This window comes from Schistocerca cancellata, chromosome 3 (assembly GCF_023864275.1).
Source record: "Schistocerca cancellata isolate TAMUIC-IGC-003103 chromosome 3, iqSchCanc2.1, whole genome shotgun sequence".
Classification (NCBI taxonomy): Eukaryota; Metazoa; Arthropoda; class Insecta; order Orthoptera; family Acrididae; genus Schistocerca; species Schistocerca cancellata.
Window position 1 is genome coordinate 914,227,814 of NC_064628.1, and position 18,073 is coordinate 914,245,886.

At 41.4% G+C, this 18,073-nt stretch overlaps 1 protein-coding gene across 1 annotated transcript in view; it reads left to right on the top strand.

Annotated features, from left to right (window-relative positions):
• Positions 1–18,073, top strand: part of LOC126175990 (probable tyrosyl-DNA phosphodiesterase) — a 121,739-nt gene that overhangs the window by 87,414 nt on the left and 16,252 nt on the right. Inside the window, exon 9 of the mRNA XM_049923099.1 lies at positions 1,689–1,804. Coding sequence (XP_049779056.1) covers positions 1,689–1,804 — 116 coding nt within the window. The remainder of the gene's footprint in view (positions 1–1,688; positions 1,805–18,073) is intronic.

The window sequence follows — 18,073 nt, forward strand, 5'->3', positions numbered from 1 at the left end:
AAGTAAGACTTCTGTCAGAAGCAGTTTACTGCTGCTGCATCTCACTTTTCTTGTTGAATACAGTGCTGTTAGTATATACTAGTGTGGTAGTATATGTATGATCAGTATATGTAAGTCATTCAGTATTAATACCTGGTCTTAAAACTGGAACGTCCTATAGTAATTTCTTTAAAAAGCTTGGTATTTTGACAACTGTTCCATGAAATATAATGCACAGAATTATTTATAATACTGGGACCAAACAAAATTTCTAGAGAAAGTTAAAGGGTCTAACATAATTACAGAAAGGTATCAATTACATTGGTGAACATCTAGTTCTTCTCTCATCCTCACAACAGTTGGATCCCTCTCAATCTAGAGTCTATGTGACTTACCTTTTTCCTTTTCAACATTCTTCGAGCTCTCCCTCTCTCCTATGTGAGAAAGGAACTATTAGTTCCAAAAGCTACAGTAGTGTATGTACTTTTATACGTTTCTATCAGAATCACTGACAAAAGAGCCTGGTGATCTAAAGGTAAAGCACATGCCTAAAAACTAAAAGTCGCAGGATAAAATGCTGGCCAGAATTTGAAATTTTTCAGTTTGCTTTTACCTTAACCTTCACTTCTCAGTTATGTGAAAATATGCCAAGAATGATGCATGTTTCAGATTCTGTGTTAAACTGTACGTCCCTTTCCCCAGTAGGATTAGTGGGGTAGATTAGGGGCACCCAGGCCACCGAAGTGGCATCTAATTGAAAGTCTTCACCAGGTGGCTGAACATCCCTCATCGGGGATTCGTAGCTGCCATGACATGCAACTGTATACACCAGTACTGACATTTTTCTTGAAGTACTAGCCAGTAAATCTGTGTCATAATTTTATAAGCATGTATTTACTAACTTTCAAGCATATTGAATGTCTTGTAGTGCAGTGGATTTTAAGATACAAATAAATAACTTTATGCTGGCTAAATTGTTTTACCCAGCTCGAGACCATCTGCAGAGAGGATCTTTAAAGTAATAATTTATCATATTAGCAACATAATATTATAATATTTCATAACTTCATCATTCTGTTGTTTTCTAGTTAAATGAAATTGACTTCGTACCACATTTTAGAGACCCCTTGCTGTGGAATACATGGAATATGATAGAAAGTTCATTGGACACTGGAATCACATTCAAAAGGTGGTGACATTTTAATTTCCATCTGGTATCCTTTCTGTAGGGTGGTGGTGTTTTCTTTTCTTTTTCTTTTCCCAAGTCATCACTTCGGATAAACTCCCTTGAACAACTGACTTTGTGACACCTCTCTAGGGACTAAATCAATGAGATATTGGAATTCTAACCCTCTTCTACATTTATGTAATAAGGTTCAGTGTCAGTTGGTTAGGTCTCACCTCAATTGTATGTGACAGTTTCTGTTAAATGTTTTACAGATAATTGTAAGTTACATTTGTATAGATTCTGCATTTATATTGCATTCAGTTACTGGAAAGATTGTTTCTATAACGTCTCTGGTGGAATATGAAAAGCAATATGTTAACTCAAATATCTCATTTAGTTTCCTTTATATCTAGTTTTATTTATTGCCCCCCTGACTAATTTGTAGAATGTTTGTATAGGTGGCTAGCACAGTAAATAGTGCGATTTGTCGTCTTAAATTGTGTGTCATTGCCACTATAATTGCCCTAAAATTTTCTTGCAGATCTATCCCTGTTTTCGTAATGTGGCCCAAAGTATACATGGTCTTTTGGGTGGTGACTGTCTACCATATTCCATAAGAACTCATGGGAAGCAGGCTTGGTTTACAGGATACCTGCAGTAAGTTTACTTTATTCTGATTTAATTTTTCTTGTTCATTTAAAACTTAATTTACTGAATAGGTCTTGTCAGAGGCACAAATGCAAAATATATAAATTTTTATTGTGGTGCAAGAAACTTGAGGAAAAGTAGCTATATTATTTACTGATGTACATTGCCAGTTGCAGGACTGTTACTTATTCAGACTGGAATGATTTTATCAGATCAAATTGTTCTAGCATTAGTAAATTTTAAACTGGAACTGCAATGTGAGGTTGATAAGGACCAGATTAAATGTGTATGAATTATTGTAAATTACTTGACTGTTTGAGTTTTTACATTGTATTGGAAATGTGTGCAGACAGTTACTTGATTCCTTAGTTTTAAATCATTGACAGAAGTCATTGAAATCCTTACACTTAACAAAAGTTGCTGTTTTTTAATATCTTTAACTATATTTACCTGTGTGTGCACAATCCTGTTACAACTTACCAAGCTCACATACGAATAAGAAGGTGTGTAGTGCAATCCAAATACTGCATATGCATTATCTTTGCACTACAGTGTGTATGCAGTTCCTATTGGGACTGCATTTTTGACCGTAGGGAAGGGGTATTTAAGAGTGGTACCAATGGGTTAGGGAACATGGTTAAATTGCCACGAAGCCACTACAATGTGTAGATCATTTGTGAGCTGAAAGTGTGTTTAGTGCTCACATCGAGAGTAGATGAAGTGTACCCTCTAGCAGCATTCTGCCATCAAACTCTGTTATAAACTAACCTGCTTATGTTATGATCTGTGAGATGTAAAAGCAGCCTGAAAAGTCATTGTTTGAAGACAGTTGAGGAAGTACAAGAGGCTTTCAAAGGTTGCTTGAACACGGTTGCTGATTTGTGGAGATCATTTGAAGACTGGAAAAAGTGTTTGTGGTGAATCACATTTTGAATATCATCAATTTATTGAATATATTTCTCCAAGCCATTGTTTTTTTTTTTAATTTTAGTTTGTATAATTGTTTGGGAAACAATTTATGAAAAGACTGTTGCATAACCAAGAGCAGCTATATTATATCTTTCAAAAAAGGGCAACATTGTAAGGCCACTGTTTGGTTATCATTAGATTGTGGTTGTCAGTGCCAGCACCAAACCAATTTTGAGTACAGAACACAAAAATACTGGGCACAAATAATACTAGGATGAAGTGTCATCTGTGTGGGTGCTCATTCTTTATCAAGTCTACATCTGCACCTACATTAACTAGTATAGCATCCTGATAATGGACTAGACAGCTCTGTGGGAACATTCACTGGGCATCCACTGTGTAAAAGTTTGCAACTGCAAAATATCCAGTTTGATAGCTTCACCCATCCCCCTAACATTGGTATAACAACTCATTATCCTCATTATCATCATCTTCTTCATCATCATCATCATCATCATAATCATAATCATCATCCATTACTTCCACCTCAATTCGAGACAAATATTTGTTCCTACCATTGAGAATTCCATGCATTTTGCACATTTATTTACAATAACAATTTGTCCATTATATTTGGACTGTTGAGCTCCGTGGCCGTGGATAATGATATTTCATTGTAAAAATACAGCAACCAGCCACTTTTTAATGCATTTTATTTATGCCAATATGCATTTCGGGTTTGCACCCATCTTCAGCTGGCAAATTACATGGATCTTCAGTTACTACAGTAGTACAATCTCGACAGCAGCATGTAATTTGCCAGCTGAAGATGGGTGCAAACCCGAAATGCATATTGGCATAAATAAAACGCATTAAAAAGTGGCTGGTTGCTGTATTTTTACAATGACATATCATTTATTTACAAACGTCATCTGACTACCGAATGTTCCATTGTTGAGACCGTTTGTGCCAGATAGATCAAATTCAAAATTGGAACATCCTGGCAGATTAAAACTGTGTGCCGGACCGAGACTCGAACTCGGGACCTTTGCCTTTCATGGGCAAGTGCTCTACCAATTGAGCTACCCAAGCACAACTCCCGCCCCGTCCTCACAGCTTTACTTTTGCCAGTACCTCGTCTCCTTCCTTCCATACTTAACAGAAGCTCTCCTGCGAACCTTGCAGAACTAGCACTCCTAAAAGAAAGGATATTGCAGAGACATGGCTTAGCCACAGCCTGGGGGATGTTTCCAGAATAGTTTGAGTTCGAGTCTCAGTCCAGCACACAGTTTTAATCTGCCGGGAAGTTTCATATCAGCGCACACTCCACTGCAGAGTGAAAATGTCATTCTGGAAATTCAAAATTGTAGATTCTGATATGTTACCATTTATGTCATTTTTGTGTAATCTTTCATTGAGTGTGTCAAGACCTTATATGTATCACGATTTATTGTTTCTTGTGGCATATCAGGCCCATAAATGAAAAGAGAATCGGGAAGCATAGTTTAAAATTACTTGTGTACTGTTCTGTAAAATATTGCACAAGCCACAGGTGCAGCTTCAGTGTGTGTTCTGTTCTCGGTCAGTGGATAAGCTATGCCTGGATCAGAATCACAAAGTCATTTACAGCAAAGTATATATCTGAGTGTGGAAGGGAGCGATGTTGGTTCACCGGTGCGTGCACGCGCAGTATGGCTGTAATGGCAACAGCTGTTCAGTACGTTACTGGAATATCCTTGTGGCTTAACAAAGGCACTCCTGTCTGTAAATTGATACAGTGTTCCTGTTATTTGTATATCTCAACAGGAATCATAATTTCTTCTACAATAAGCAGAATTAATCATATTCAATACAAGAGGGGTGCTAAAACGGATCTGAATTGTTCATATAAGTACAATAACTAACAACATTAAAAAATATAAACTGCTTGAATACTTCAAATGGCTCTAAGCACTATGAGACTTTACATCTGAGGTCATCAGTCCCCTAGACTTAGAACTAGTTAAACCTAACTAGCCTAAGGACATCACACATATCCATGCCTGAGGCAGGATTCGAACCTGCGACCGTAGCAGCAGCGTGGTTCCAGACTGAAGTGCCTAGAATCATTCATCCACAGCAGCTGGCACTTTGAATACTTACCAATGACTGTAGTGTGGATGTAGAGTGTAATACTTGTGCAGAGGATTATTTCTTAATAAGCGGTACACAGAACTCAGTCCAAAATACGATACATGACCACAAAAATACAGACGAATTATTGCAAAAGGTAAATGCCACTTAGTTCAGAATCACATTCTTCGTTAACACTTGTCATTATCTGTGCTCTGGTCTGTGGAAGAGTCACTGATATTGCCCAAGGAAATAATTATATTTTCAGTGTTACTTTCTGCATTAAATTCACTTTTCATTATATGTGACACTGCTTCCTCTTTACAGTCTTTGAATTTCTGCCACAGTGAGGCTTTTGTTGTTTGTTGTCACATAGTGTTTAATCTGTGCACAAACCATTTTGATGGCATTGAAGTGTCAATGGTATGGTAGAAACCTAAGAACCCTGCGGCCATATTCTTTAGCTGCCTCATCCACTACATACTATTAAAACTGTGGCCTTTTTTACCATGAGCTCCACCTTACATAAGTTGCCCTGAATTTTCACATTGTGGTATTTCAGCTATTCAACAACTCTTTTTTTGTGGTAGTTGGAGCGCTTCTTTTAATAACTATGGGGTACAGGGCATTATCCATTACAATGACAGACAGCTGATTTAAGTTTTCCAACAGCTGCCAATTGAACCACTTTAGAAAACTGTTGTGGTACATCTCCTCATGGTAGTCACTTATTTTCCTCGATTTGCAAACAAGGAGACAGTTTGGTATGAAACCAGATGCAGTTCCATCTTGCAAGACAATAATTCTTGTGCCCTAGTCCACGGGAACAGCAGAGCTTCCTCATATGCTGTGATGTGTCCTGTCTTTCGTGACAGAATGACCGGCATTTATCCAGGGTGTGTCAAGCCACCTAGTGTCTTCAAACACTGAATAACTGTGTCTTCTGAAGAGTAATGCAGTCGTCTTTTTTTAAACAGTTGGATGTACTTTTCTGTTGTGATATCCATATATGTGACAGTGAACAGCATCTTGTTGAAAAGAGTAAAAGTTTGTTCCTAGTGGTTGTGTCCTCTTTTTACCAGATTTATTTTTTTCTTTTAATTATTTATTTACAACGTGCTGCACTACAATATTTGCAATACTACATGTATGTATTGTGTGTGTGTGTGTGTGTGTGTGTGTGTGTGTGTGTGTGTGTGTGTGTGTGTGTGTGTGGTGTAACATTTGTATTGTATGGTGGCGGTGGTGGGTCACGAATAGCAGCAAGGAGGCCATCAAGGTTAATGTCCCCATCCAACAGATGGATCACCATCAGCAGTTGTCGCAAGCCCTCGCTTCATGAGACACTGTGCAAATGTCCAATTTAAATACCAGATCTCTCTGCAAAGTCTGGTGATAAAGAACCTTACACCACCACCTCTTCTCGACTAGCCGACGAAATACTGGCACTGACTTTCCCCCCACCCCACACCAGCACCACCACCAACAGCCGTACGCCAGGGTTGACCACCATTGCAGAAATGTGCATTAGTGACCTTGGCTGTGGAGGAAGTTTTTTTCTTTTTTACTGGGTGTCCACAGTTTGGATGAACCAGGTTCTTCCCCTCTTGCACAGTCTCTTTACAATCTTTGACAACTATTTTTATGTATCTTCAGAGCACTTGCAGTTCTTTCAGCTAACTTCGTTAGAGGCAGTAGAGTTGCACTATTGTCTCTCTTCTTCTCAAAATATTCGCGGCCCAGAGTGGCCGAGCGGTTCTAGGCGCTACAGTCAGGAACTGCGCAACCGCTATGGTCGCAGGTTCGAATCCTGCCTCAGGCATGGATGTTTGTGATGTCCTTAGGTTAGTTAGGTTTAAGTAGTTCTAAGGGGACTGATGACCTCGGAAGTTAAGTCCCATAGTTCTCAGAGCCATTTGAACCTCTTTTTTTTTTCCAAGATATTCCTTGCTTGTTTGTTGCTATGGTAGCAGCACTGTAAACAGCAAGATTTCAGTCACTTTGTGATTCTTATCTGGGTATACTATCTGCTCTTCTGGACCCTGTTTTCTCTACTTGTTGATGGTAGATCTACGCGCCCACTACAAGGGAGACAGAGAGCAAAGAGGATCCAGGGTGGTACACCAATCCTCCTAACCAACTAGCTCCACCAGAAACTAAAACTGAACCGTTTAGATTCATTTCACCTGTTGGGAAGTGTGCCATGCCCCATGTCAAAGGGAGTCAAACACAAAAGGGTAGGGATCTATTAACCATCAGCAGTTAAAATGTGTGGTGAATAATGGTACCCCTTAGGGAAATGGCAGCAAAAATTGGGAGTGAACACTTTCCGCACTCAGTATATACCGTATTTACTCGAATCGAAGCCGCACTTGAATCTAAGCCGCACCTGAAAAATGTGACTCGAAGTCAAGGGAAAAAAAATTTCCCGAATCTAAGCCGCACCTGAAATTTGAGACTCGAAATTCAAGGGGAGAGAAAAGTTTTAGGCCGTGCCTCCAAATCGAAACAAAGTTGGTCCTTTTTAATATGAGACACAATTTAGGTCGAATGAATGACGATACAGCTACAGTAGTTTGGTGCGAGTCGTAAGCTTAGCACTTAAGCTTTACCAGGTAGCCATTGCTATACGTCAGGTGCTCCGTCCGTATTTGTACGGGTACCCTTCCTTTATCACGTGCTTTGTCTGGTTTGAATCGATTGCTTATTTATCTTTGATCTCATAAGTGCCGTTTTCTTTGTTATAGGTGTTTACGTCACTCTAAGCTGAAAATGCGTTAGTGTACTGTGTCGTGCATTGTTTGTCGCATTCTGATAGTGCGTGTTTACAGCCTGTCGCCACTTGCGGCATGGCTTGCTTTTGTGCGCGCTACCGCCGCTTACAATTTAAAAAAAAAAGAGAGGAATCGTCTTCATTAGCGAAACAATGGCAAGAGACTGCTATTTGTTGTTACTTACACTGCTGCCTTCTTTGATAATGATCAACAAAAACCAAATAATAGACTGCGTATAAGATGATGTTCTGAACGAGAGTTTAGCGAAAATTTTTCTCTGTTTGAAAATCTTTGCAGACGCCTCTTTAGTACATTACACTCTGCACAGAAATTAGTCATCTTAGATTTAAAAATCTAGTCAATTGCCGTGCTTGATTTCTGACTGTATAACTACACTCCTGGAAATTGAAATAAGAACACCGTGAATTCATTGTCCCAGGAAGGGGAAACTTTATTGACACATTCCTGGGGTCAGATACATCACATGATCACACTGACAGAACCACAGGCACATAGACACAGGCAACAGAGCATGCACAATGTCGGCACTAGTACAGTGTATATCCACCTTCCGCAGCAATGCAGGCTGCTATTCTCCCATGGAGACGATCGTAGAGATGCTGGATGTAGTCCTGTGGAACGACTTGCCATGCCATTTCCACCTGGCGCCTCAGTTGGACCAGCGTTCGTGCTGGACGTGCAGACCGCGTGAGACGACGCTTCATCCAGTCCCAAACATGCTCAATGGGGGACAGATCCGGAGATCTTGCTGGCCAGGGTAGTTGACTTACACCTACTAGAGCACATTGGGTGGCACGGGATACATGCGGACGTGCATTGTCCTGTTGGAACAGCAAGTTCCCTTGCCGGTCTAGGAATGGTAGAACGATGGGTTCGATGACGGTTTGGATGTACCGTGCACTATTCAGTGTCCCCTCGACGATCACCAGTGGTGTACGGCCAGTGTAGGAGATCGCTCCCCACACCATGATGCCGGGTGTTAGCCCTGTGTGCCTCGGTCGTATGCAGTCCTGATTGTGGCGCTCACCGGCACGGCACCAAACACGCATACCACCATCATTGGCACCAAGGCAGAAGCGACTCTCATCGCTGAAGACGACACGTCTCCATTCGTCCCTCCATTCACGCCTGTCGCGACACCACTGGAGGCGGGTTGCACGATGTTGGGGCGTGAGGGGAAGACGGCCTAACGGTGTGCGGGACCGTAGCCCAGCTTCATGGAGACGGTTGCGAATGGTCGTCGCCGATACCCCAGGAGCAACAGTGTCCCTAATTTGCTGGGAAGTGGCGGTGCGGTCCCCTACAGCACTGCGTAGGATCCTACGGTCTTGGCGTGCATCCGTGCGTCGCTGTGGTCCGGTCCCAGGTCGACGGGCACGTGCACCTTCCGCCGACCACTGGCGACAACATCGATGTACTGTGGAGACCTCACGCCCCACGTGTTGAGCAATTCGGCGGTACGTCCACCCGGCCTCCCGCATGCCCACTATACGCCCTCGCTCAAAGTCCGTCAACTGCACATACGGTTCACGTCCACGCTGTCGCGGCATGCTACCAGTGCTAAAGACTGCGATGGAGCTCCGTATGCCACGGCAAACTGGCTGACACTGACGGCGGCGGTGCACAAATGCTGCGCAGCTAGCGCCATTCGACGGCCAACACCGCGGTTCCTGGTGTGTCCGCTGTGCCGTGCGTGTGATCATTGCTTGTACAGCCCTCTCGCAGTGTCCGGAGCAAGTATGGTGGGTCTGACACACCGGTGTCAATGTGTTCTTTTTTCCATTTCCAGGAGTGTATTAGGCATAAGAATAATACGAATATAAACATGACACGATATGTGTATTCTTCCGCATTTGCTGTTGTCTCACTCTAGTTTCGTAGTTTATTATGCAGACAGGATTTAAATGAGTTAGCAGCAAACACGAAAAAATACATGGCAAAATGTTTATATTCGTATTATTCTTATGGTGAAGAGAATACTGCATGTGATTCACAATTCATAAAAGTTCCTATTAGCAACCATCTCTTGTCACAGGTAGGAAAAAATTCAGAACGTAGCGTAGGCTATATTGACAAACATCCCAAACAGTCTTGCCAGTCGGATTTTCGTAGTACATTGAAATTCTGCTACATTGGAAGATGAACAGTACGGAATTTTTATTTACTTCGTTGGATAATGTATGAAAATGCAGTGGTCGAAACTCGGGGCTGAGAAAATATGCTCCTCTTCCACCTTTTTTTTTTAATTTATTTACTGACGCAGAGGTTTTGGCGCCAGTATTTATCTTTGTGCCTGCAAAGCATGCCTGTGTAGCGCTACATATATTCGACGGCAGAAGTTAGTTGTGGCGGCACCTACTAACATTTTTCAGAACTTGCACTTACTTTGCACTCGATTCTAAGCCGCAGGCGGTTTTTTGGATTACAAAAACCGGAAAAAAAGTGCGGCTTAGATTCGAGTAAATACGGTATGCTCGTGGGCCTCATTCATAATGTTGAAGGAGCTCTTGTGGCAGCTATTGAGGGTATAGTGTTTGACTAACTGCAGATCATGCAGCCTGTTAGGACAGACAATGCCTGTTGCCTGGGCTCTGACTCATACTTGGATCATTCCAGCAATCGGCAGATAAGGTTAAAAAGACCAGCTTTGCCCACAGTTTCAATGAAGTTCATAATCTGAACATTGTCCTCAAAAAAGGGTAAGTGATGTCCCCCGCGGTTGCGGTCTAATTAGTCTCTTGCAAATCTGACTCCATTTGATGAAAATAAGTCATCTGAGAGACCAGTGCTCTGTCCAATTACATTTCTTAATCTGCTGTGCATTTTGTTGTGAACTAACTGGGAAATGCTATAAACTGAATCAATCAATTAGTCATTTGGTGTTCACTTGAGCTGATTCCCTTTTACACTTTGCATGAGGAGGAGAGCACGTCTGCCATCTGGCCAGCTTGCCAGGGTGGTCCTGTTGGTAGCTCCCCTGCTGTTTCATGGTTGACCTTCACTGTCTCTCCATGAGCCGCCATTTCCCCTTTTACACAGCCAAGCATTGTCCACATCGTCTTTCCCTGTCCCATTCACACAGCCTGCAAGCAAGGCAGACTCTCGAGGATTATTTGACTATTGAAAACCTAATAATCTGCTGTACATGAACAGTATTGTCACCACCACACTTCACCATAAGCTTGTACTCACCTTTGTTGTCCATAAGGCTGGAAAGATCAATTCTCAAACTCAGAGTTTTTGTACCCACAGATGTAAAACTACATGGTCTATTCACATTAATGTGACCACCACCTATGTTCAACATCAACATGCAATAACCAGTCACAGACAGCAGGTGGCAGCACTAACAATGCGAATATGGAGCGATTCGTCAGATTTAAAGGGCCAAGGATGGAAGTATTTCCTAAATGGCTAAGTTTGTAAACTGTTCAGTTGCCGTCGTTGAAGTATACCATCCATGGTAAAATGGTGCTATGCAAAACCAGTGCTGAGGCAACTTTGATGCATCGTGCGACATAGATGACAAGTGTGAATGACGGCTATGGAGACATTTTCAGCAAATATATGTGTAACTGTTGGGCAACATACTGCCCAGATGAACTAAGGGGCTACCATAAGTGTCTCCTCAGTGACTATTCAATGAATATTGCTGCGTATGGACCTCCTCAGGATCCACGTGGTTCCTGCACCCATGTCGACTGCTGTTTATTGGCAACAGAGGCAACTGCTGTTTATTGGCAACAGAGGCTGGAATTTGCATTCCAGTACTGCAACTGGACGTTCCTCGAGTGATGACAGGTGGCCGTTTCAGATGACAGATGGCTGTTGACATGAACAGTGTGCGAAACGTCTGAAACCAAACACCCTGTAACAATTCTCGGAAGAGTCCAGGCCAGAGGAGGGAGTGTTATAGTCTGGGGAATGTTTTTGTTGTGTACATAGTTCCGTATAGTCAGCGCGTACACAACTTTCCCACTAGAGCGCGCCCCGCTAAGCACAACAGCGCAGGCACAGCGCTCGTCCGTCTCCGCACTACGAGATGGCGCTGCCTAAGAGACAAACCAAATTCAGCTTCCACCGATCCACGTATTAATATGTAATCCAGCCAATGAGATTGCTGCTAACGTAGAACCTTTTCTCCTCGCGGATCACACTCGCGCAGTGATACCTGAACGCGCGAGATATTATAACGAGTGTACAGACCTCCGATTAATTAGTCTGCATTAGTCTGTACCAGTCTATAGTCAAGTTTCAGTGTGCACCTAATAAGGTTATCATATTCCTGTACATAGCCATGAAGAGAAATGTATAGACACTTTGTCAAGTATCAGAGATATGTGAGAATAAGATTAACGTACCAAGACCAAAGGAACTTTAGATTGTCAATTGTAAATAGCATCCAGAACCAAGTTAAGTTATTTTTATGCTTGTTATTATTTTAATAAATGTGTTTGAAAATTAATCAAGTTCTGTTTAAAGTTGGTCACCATCAATCTGCTACTATAAGCGTGCAAGTGGCATTTCTATTGTCTGACCTAACGGCAGAAGATAAACACGCCACAATAAAACCACAAGACATATTGCTGACACTCGCGTACTTCGCTAGAGCGACAAGTCAAATAATCTGATGGTGTGTGTACCGAAGGTCTTACAGTACGCACACCACAGTTTTTGTGGCATTCTGTGGATGATCTGTTCATTCTGCAATAGACAGTGGGCCAACAAAAGTATGCATCAGTCCTATATGCAGATTGTTTTTCCTTGGGATGACAGCATCTTCCAAAAAGACAGTGCAATGTGTTACTCAGCTTGGAGTGTGTATGCGTGATTTGAAGAGCACCAGTATAAGCTTACTATAAACGCCGGGCCACATAACCTCCCGGATTTAAACCAGTCGAGAATCTGTGGTTTCACCTTGATCAGGCTGTATGTGCAATGGATTGTCAACCAAGAAACCTAGCACAGCTGGCCACAGCAATGGAGTTGGCATGGTTCCACATCCCTGTTGGTACCTTCCAGAACCTCATTGACACTCTTCCTGCATATCTCGTAGCTGTCCACACCACAAAATATTCAGGCCTTTGACAGGTGGTCATATTAATGTTACTGGACAGTGTATTATACAACACACTAACAACAAAGTACCCCAGCAGTGAATATCTTTCAGAAGTAACAGTACTAATAGCGAATGGCTTTAATTAATGAACTGTCAGTGAATTACTGGTTTGTTAAAGTATCTGTAGTTGTGAATGCTAAATCCTAGTTCTCCTCCAGAAGCTGATTCCCTCAGTAGATCTCACTGGGAACTGAACAGTCATTTAGCAGGTATTCACAGCTTGTAGGTCTTGCAGTCAGTTTCTCAGTGTCGTTAGTGACAGCAGGTGGTGTCACTTGGAATTCCTACCTTTCATTGCCAGTACGTTTTGGACAATGTCCGAGTAGTGTTAGTGGCAAGAAAAATGAAATACAGTTTCAACATCTTGAACCAATTATACTTACATTGTGGTACTGTTTAAGATCAGTGTAGAACCAATCTGTATCAAATGACATTGTGAAACAAGCTGTGCGTTGTTCTCAACACATATGTTCACAGGAATGTCTGCTACTGAACACAATCACAGTACCAGCCATGATTAACGTCAAAATCACTCAAAATCGTTCTTGGTCAGGATATTCACTATTCTCACTTTGCCACACCAATTCAGTGTGCACATTACTGACCTACCATTCATTATTCATACTTCATCGTTCATGATCTCTTTCTCCAGTTTAATAGTTTGTGGCACACATTTTAAAGAGTTACTGCACTTGTATCAGCTCCTGCATCGATATTTGGTAAAATTTACTTAAGTATATGCCCCACTGCTATTTTGTGCCCTCGCAAGACAAAATGTGTGACTGTCACTGCATTCTGTTGTTCACTTTACCATCTGCGACCCCATATGAATCTGGCTGTTGGCTGTTCAGGCCAGCAGCCTTGGTTCCTTGTATACATTTCCTTGAATAGATTCTGTTCTGTACTGTCTAGAATCATACGTAAGTTCCCCAGTTGTACTGCAGTTGCTAGAGGAGAAATTAATCATCCAACAATCTGTTGCAATAATTGCCACTTTGTTAGTGGTGTGCTTCAAAGACATCCTGCAAAACATTACTATATCTCGATCAAAATAAAAGTGATAGACATTTGAGATGGGGGGTATGTTACCAGTTCACGTATCTCTGCTCACATAATATGGCTACAGCAGAAATGGCTGAGCATTTCTGTTCTGCATACTTCCACATGCTGCTTTTAATGTGTAATGTTGGTTTGCTTTGCCTGATGGTTATAGTCTCATCACTTTTCTGTGCACTTTCGCAACCAGTTTAGGACGTTCTGTCGCACAGAATAAACACACCACACTGAGAAACAGTGCAAAATATGGAAAAGAATCACTGTTGTTACATCGCTAGTCAGAAAAGTGTCGTCTGCAACTGACTGTGGCAAATGGCACCTGATGTAGCAAAGTGATGTGACAGTGGTGGACAGAATAGAAGATGCTACCAAACTTCTGCTTTGATTGGTAGTTGCTGTGGTAGCTGTCCTGTATGCAAGTAACTGTCAATAACTTTGTTATTCTGATCCAGATATAGATGCCTTCTGTGAAAACTACCTTGAACAGGCTGGTCAGAAATTCACTCATGGTGAAAACATATAAAATATAATGACAACAAATAGACCTGACCTCTTTGAGGATGTCTTCATTGGGTTTGGTGTCAGTGATCTTGAGGCAGTTGTAGCAAGAATGATAACCAGAGTACAAAAGGCAACAGATAAGTAGAAACAGTTGAGTGTTAAGAAACTAGATGAACGGACAGTGGGGGCCACATCTCAACAATAGACTATAAACATTTGGCTCTGGACATGACGAAAACTATTTGTCAAGTTTAAAAGCATATTTGACCATGCACCGTGTAGGTATGTACCCATTAGAAATGTTTCTGATGGAAGGGACCCTCCATCGTTTGTAGTCTCTGTAAAGGAACTCCTAAAGAAACATAGTGTATGGCGTAATAGGTGGAAAACAAGAAGCATTGGGCTATACATAGATTTAAAAACTAAAAACCCGCCTCAATTACGAAAAAAGCACCTAGTGTTTACTGTTAACCCAGATTTTGGCGTAGATAACTACACCTTCTTCAGAACAACAATAAAACCCACAAGTGCCTAAGAAGACCTTTGTCAATGATTAAAAGAACACCATAGCTATACATTTATAAATGGAAAAGAAAAGGAAAACACAAACAGTACATATGTACAAAGTCAAAACCGCTACTTAACTTAATGGTGTACGCTCCACCTCACACCGGCCTATGTTCAATGGGCCATGACCCGCCATAAATTTATGGGTCATGGCCCATCGAACATAGGCCGGTGTGAGATGGAGCGTACATCATTAAGTTAAGTAGCGGTTTTGACTTTGTACATATGTACTGTTTGTGTTTTCCTTTTCTTTTTCGCTAATAAATGTATAGCTATGGTGTTCTTTTAATCATTGACAAAGGTCTTCTTAGGCACTTTTGGGTTTTATTGTTGTTCTGGAGAAGGTGTAGTTATCTACACCGAAACCTGGGTTAACACTTAACACTAGGTGCTTTTTTTCGCAATCAAGGCGGGTTTTTAGTTTTGTAATATATTAACCAATGATTGCTGACGCACTGCGATGTTGAAGGTTCTTCTGTACATAGATGTTGAAGCAAACAAGCTTAACTGTCAAGAGGGCAATGTCTAAAGCCTTCAACGACCACCATAGCATAATATTATCAAAAGATCTCTCACAAAACATGAAGAAATACTGGTCATATATAGTGTCCACATAATCATGGAAGAGACAGGAACTGAAATTGATGGTAGCAAAGCGAAAGGAGAAGTGCTGAATTCCATTGCCAAATTTTCCTTTGCAAAGAAAAATCCAGGACTATTACTCTTGTTCAAATTCTTGTACACTATTGCAAAGATGAACAAAATAGATACCAGTATCAGTGATCTTGAGAAACAGCAGAAATAATTAAAATTTAACAATGCTCCAGGGCCTGGTGGAATCCCTACCAGATTATATACTGAATTGGCAGCTTAGCACCTCCTGTAACCATAATATATCATAGATCCATCCAACAAAAGATCATTTCCTGTGACTGGAAAACAGCACAGGGCATGCCCATCTTCAGGAAGGACAGCAGAAGTGATCCACGATACTACCATCCACTATTCTTGACACCAATTTGTTGCAGAATTTTAGAACAATTTCTGAGCTCAAATGCAATGAGGTATTTGGAACAGAATGACCTTCTGCATGCCAACCAACATGGATTCCAGAAACATCGATCATGTGGAACCCAACTCTCACTTTTCTCACATGACATGAAAGTCATGGATCTAGGCAGTTATGTAAATGCAGTACTTTTTGACTTCCAAAAAGTGTTTGACTCAGTACCACACAAAGGCTTATTATTGAAAGTAGATTAGTATTGGGTGTCAAGAGAAGTTTGCGAATGGCTTGAGGAGTTCTCGCTAAGGAGGATGCAGCATGTTATCCTGAATGCACAGACTTTTCATGGATGATACAGTTACCTGTAATGAAGAACTGTCTTGAAAAGTATATCAGGCAACAGATGAGGGAAGGATTGGGTTGATTATGTGGATTATTGTTCACAATGAAGCTTCACAGCCAGTTACAAACAACTCACATTAGCATGTTTCTAACTAATTTACATGTTTTCTTCAGCAATTTTACCCAATAAAACTACCACAAAAAGCTCCACGCAAATAGCTAGCACTTATTTCACAACTACTGGTGACGTAGCTGTAGTGTCGGGACTCCACCACATTCAGCAGCACTTCCAACTTGATCGGATGCAAAAGGCAGTGCTCTTGTCTGACTGAAGTTACAAGCTTGGCTGCCTGGTCAACGTCATTTCATCTTGCACTGACCAAAGAGACTCTGCTACCACACATGCCGAGCTGCCTTTGGTTGAGTAGGCCCCCTGTCTTTTGATGGAGCTGCCTGGAAATTCTAATGCTATGCAGGCACCAGTGGAATGGCGCCATATTGATCACATCATTTCCTCTCACATCTTAAACATCTCACTGGTCAGGGATTTCTTTGGGGGATCTAAGAAAAAATCAGTTTTGCCATTCAACGATGTAATTGCAATTATGACAAAAATAATCACAGTCAAGTGAACAGTTCCAGTAATGCACACTATTTAGCAACATTGCTGAAAGCCCCCCCCCCCCATTTTTTTCACAACTATCTCAACTCAAAATAAGAAGGATTAAGGCCTAAGAAGACTAAAATAGAAAATGTAGTATATGAATTAACAGTCAAAAGCCCCTTCTTTAAATATGAAAAGGTCTCCAACTACATCAGAAATTAGGATTCAGTTCGAAAAGGTACATAATTCTGCTAATGTGAGGACAACAAGGCGCAACATACATTTAGTACACATTATAAATAAAATGCCCCCATGAACCATGGACCTTGCTGTTGGTGGGGTGGCTTGCATGCCTCAGCAATACAGATAGCCGTACCGTAGGTACAACCACAACAGAGGGGTATCTGTTGAGAGGCCAGACAAATGTGTGGTTCCTGAAGAGGGGCAGCAGCCTTTTCAGTAGTTGCAGGGGCAACATTCTGGACGATTGACTGATCTGGCCTTTTAACACTAACCAAAACAGCCTTACCGTGCCGGTACTGCAATCGGCTGAAAGTAAGGGGAAACTACAGCCGTAATTTTTCCCAAGGGCATGCAGCTTTACTGTATGGTTAAATGATGATGGCGTCCCATTGGGTAAAATATTCTGGAGGTAAAATAGTCCCCCATTCGGATCTCCGGGTGGGGACTACTCAAGAGGACGTCGTTATCAAGAGAAAGACTGACGTTCTATCGATCGGAGCGTGGAATGCCAGATCAGTTAATCAGGCAGGTAGGTTAAAAAATTTAAAAAGGAAAATGGATTGGTTAAAGTTAGATATAGTGGGAATTAGTGAAGTTCAGTGGCAGGAAGAACAAGACTTTTGGTGAGGTGAATACGGGGTTATAAATAAAAAATCAGATAGGGGTAATACAGGAGTAGGTTTAATAATGAATAAAAAAATAGGAGTGCAGGTAAGCTACTACAAACAGCATAATGAATACATTATTGTGGCCAAGATAGACACGAAGGCGACACCTACTACAGTATTACAAATTTATATGCCAACTAGCTCTGCAGATGACGAAGAAATTCATGAAATGTATGATGAGATAAAAGAAATTATTCAGATAGTGAAGTTAGACGAAAATTTTATAGTCATTGGTTGCTGTAATTTCCCAGTATGGAAAGGGAGAGAAGGAAACATAGTAGGTGAATATGGATTTGGGGGAAGAAATGCAAGAGAGAGCCTCCTGGTAGAATTTTGCACAGAGCATAACTTAATCA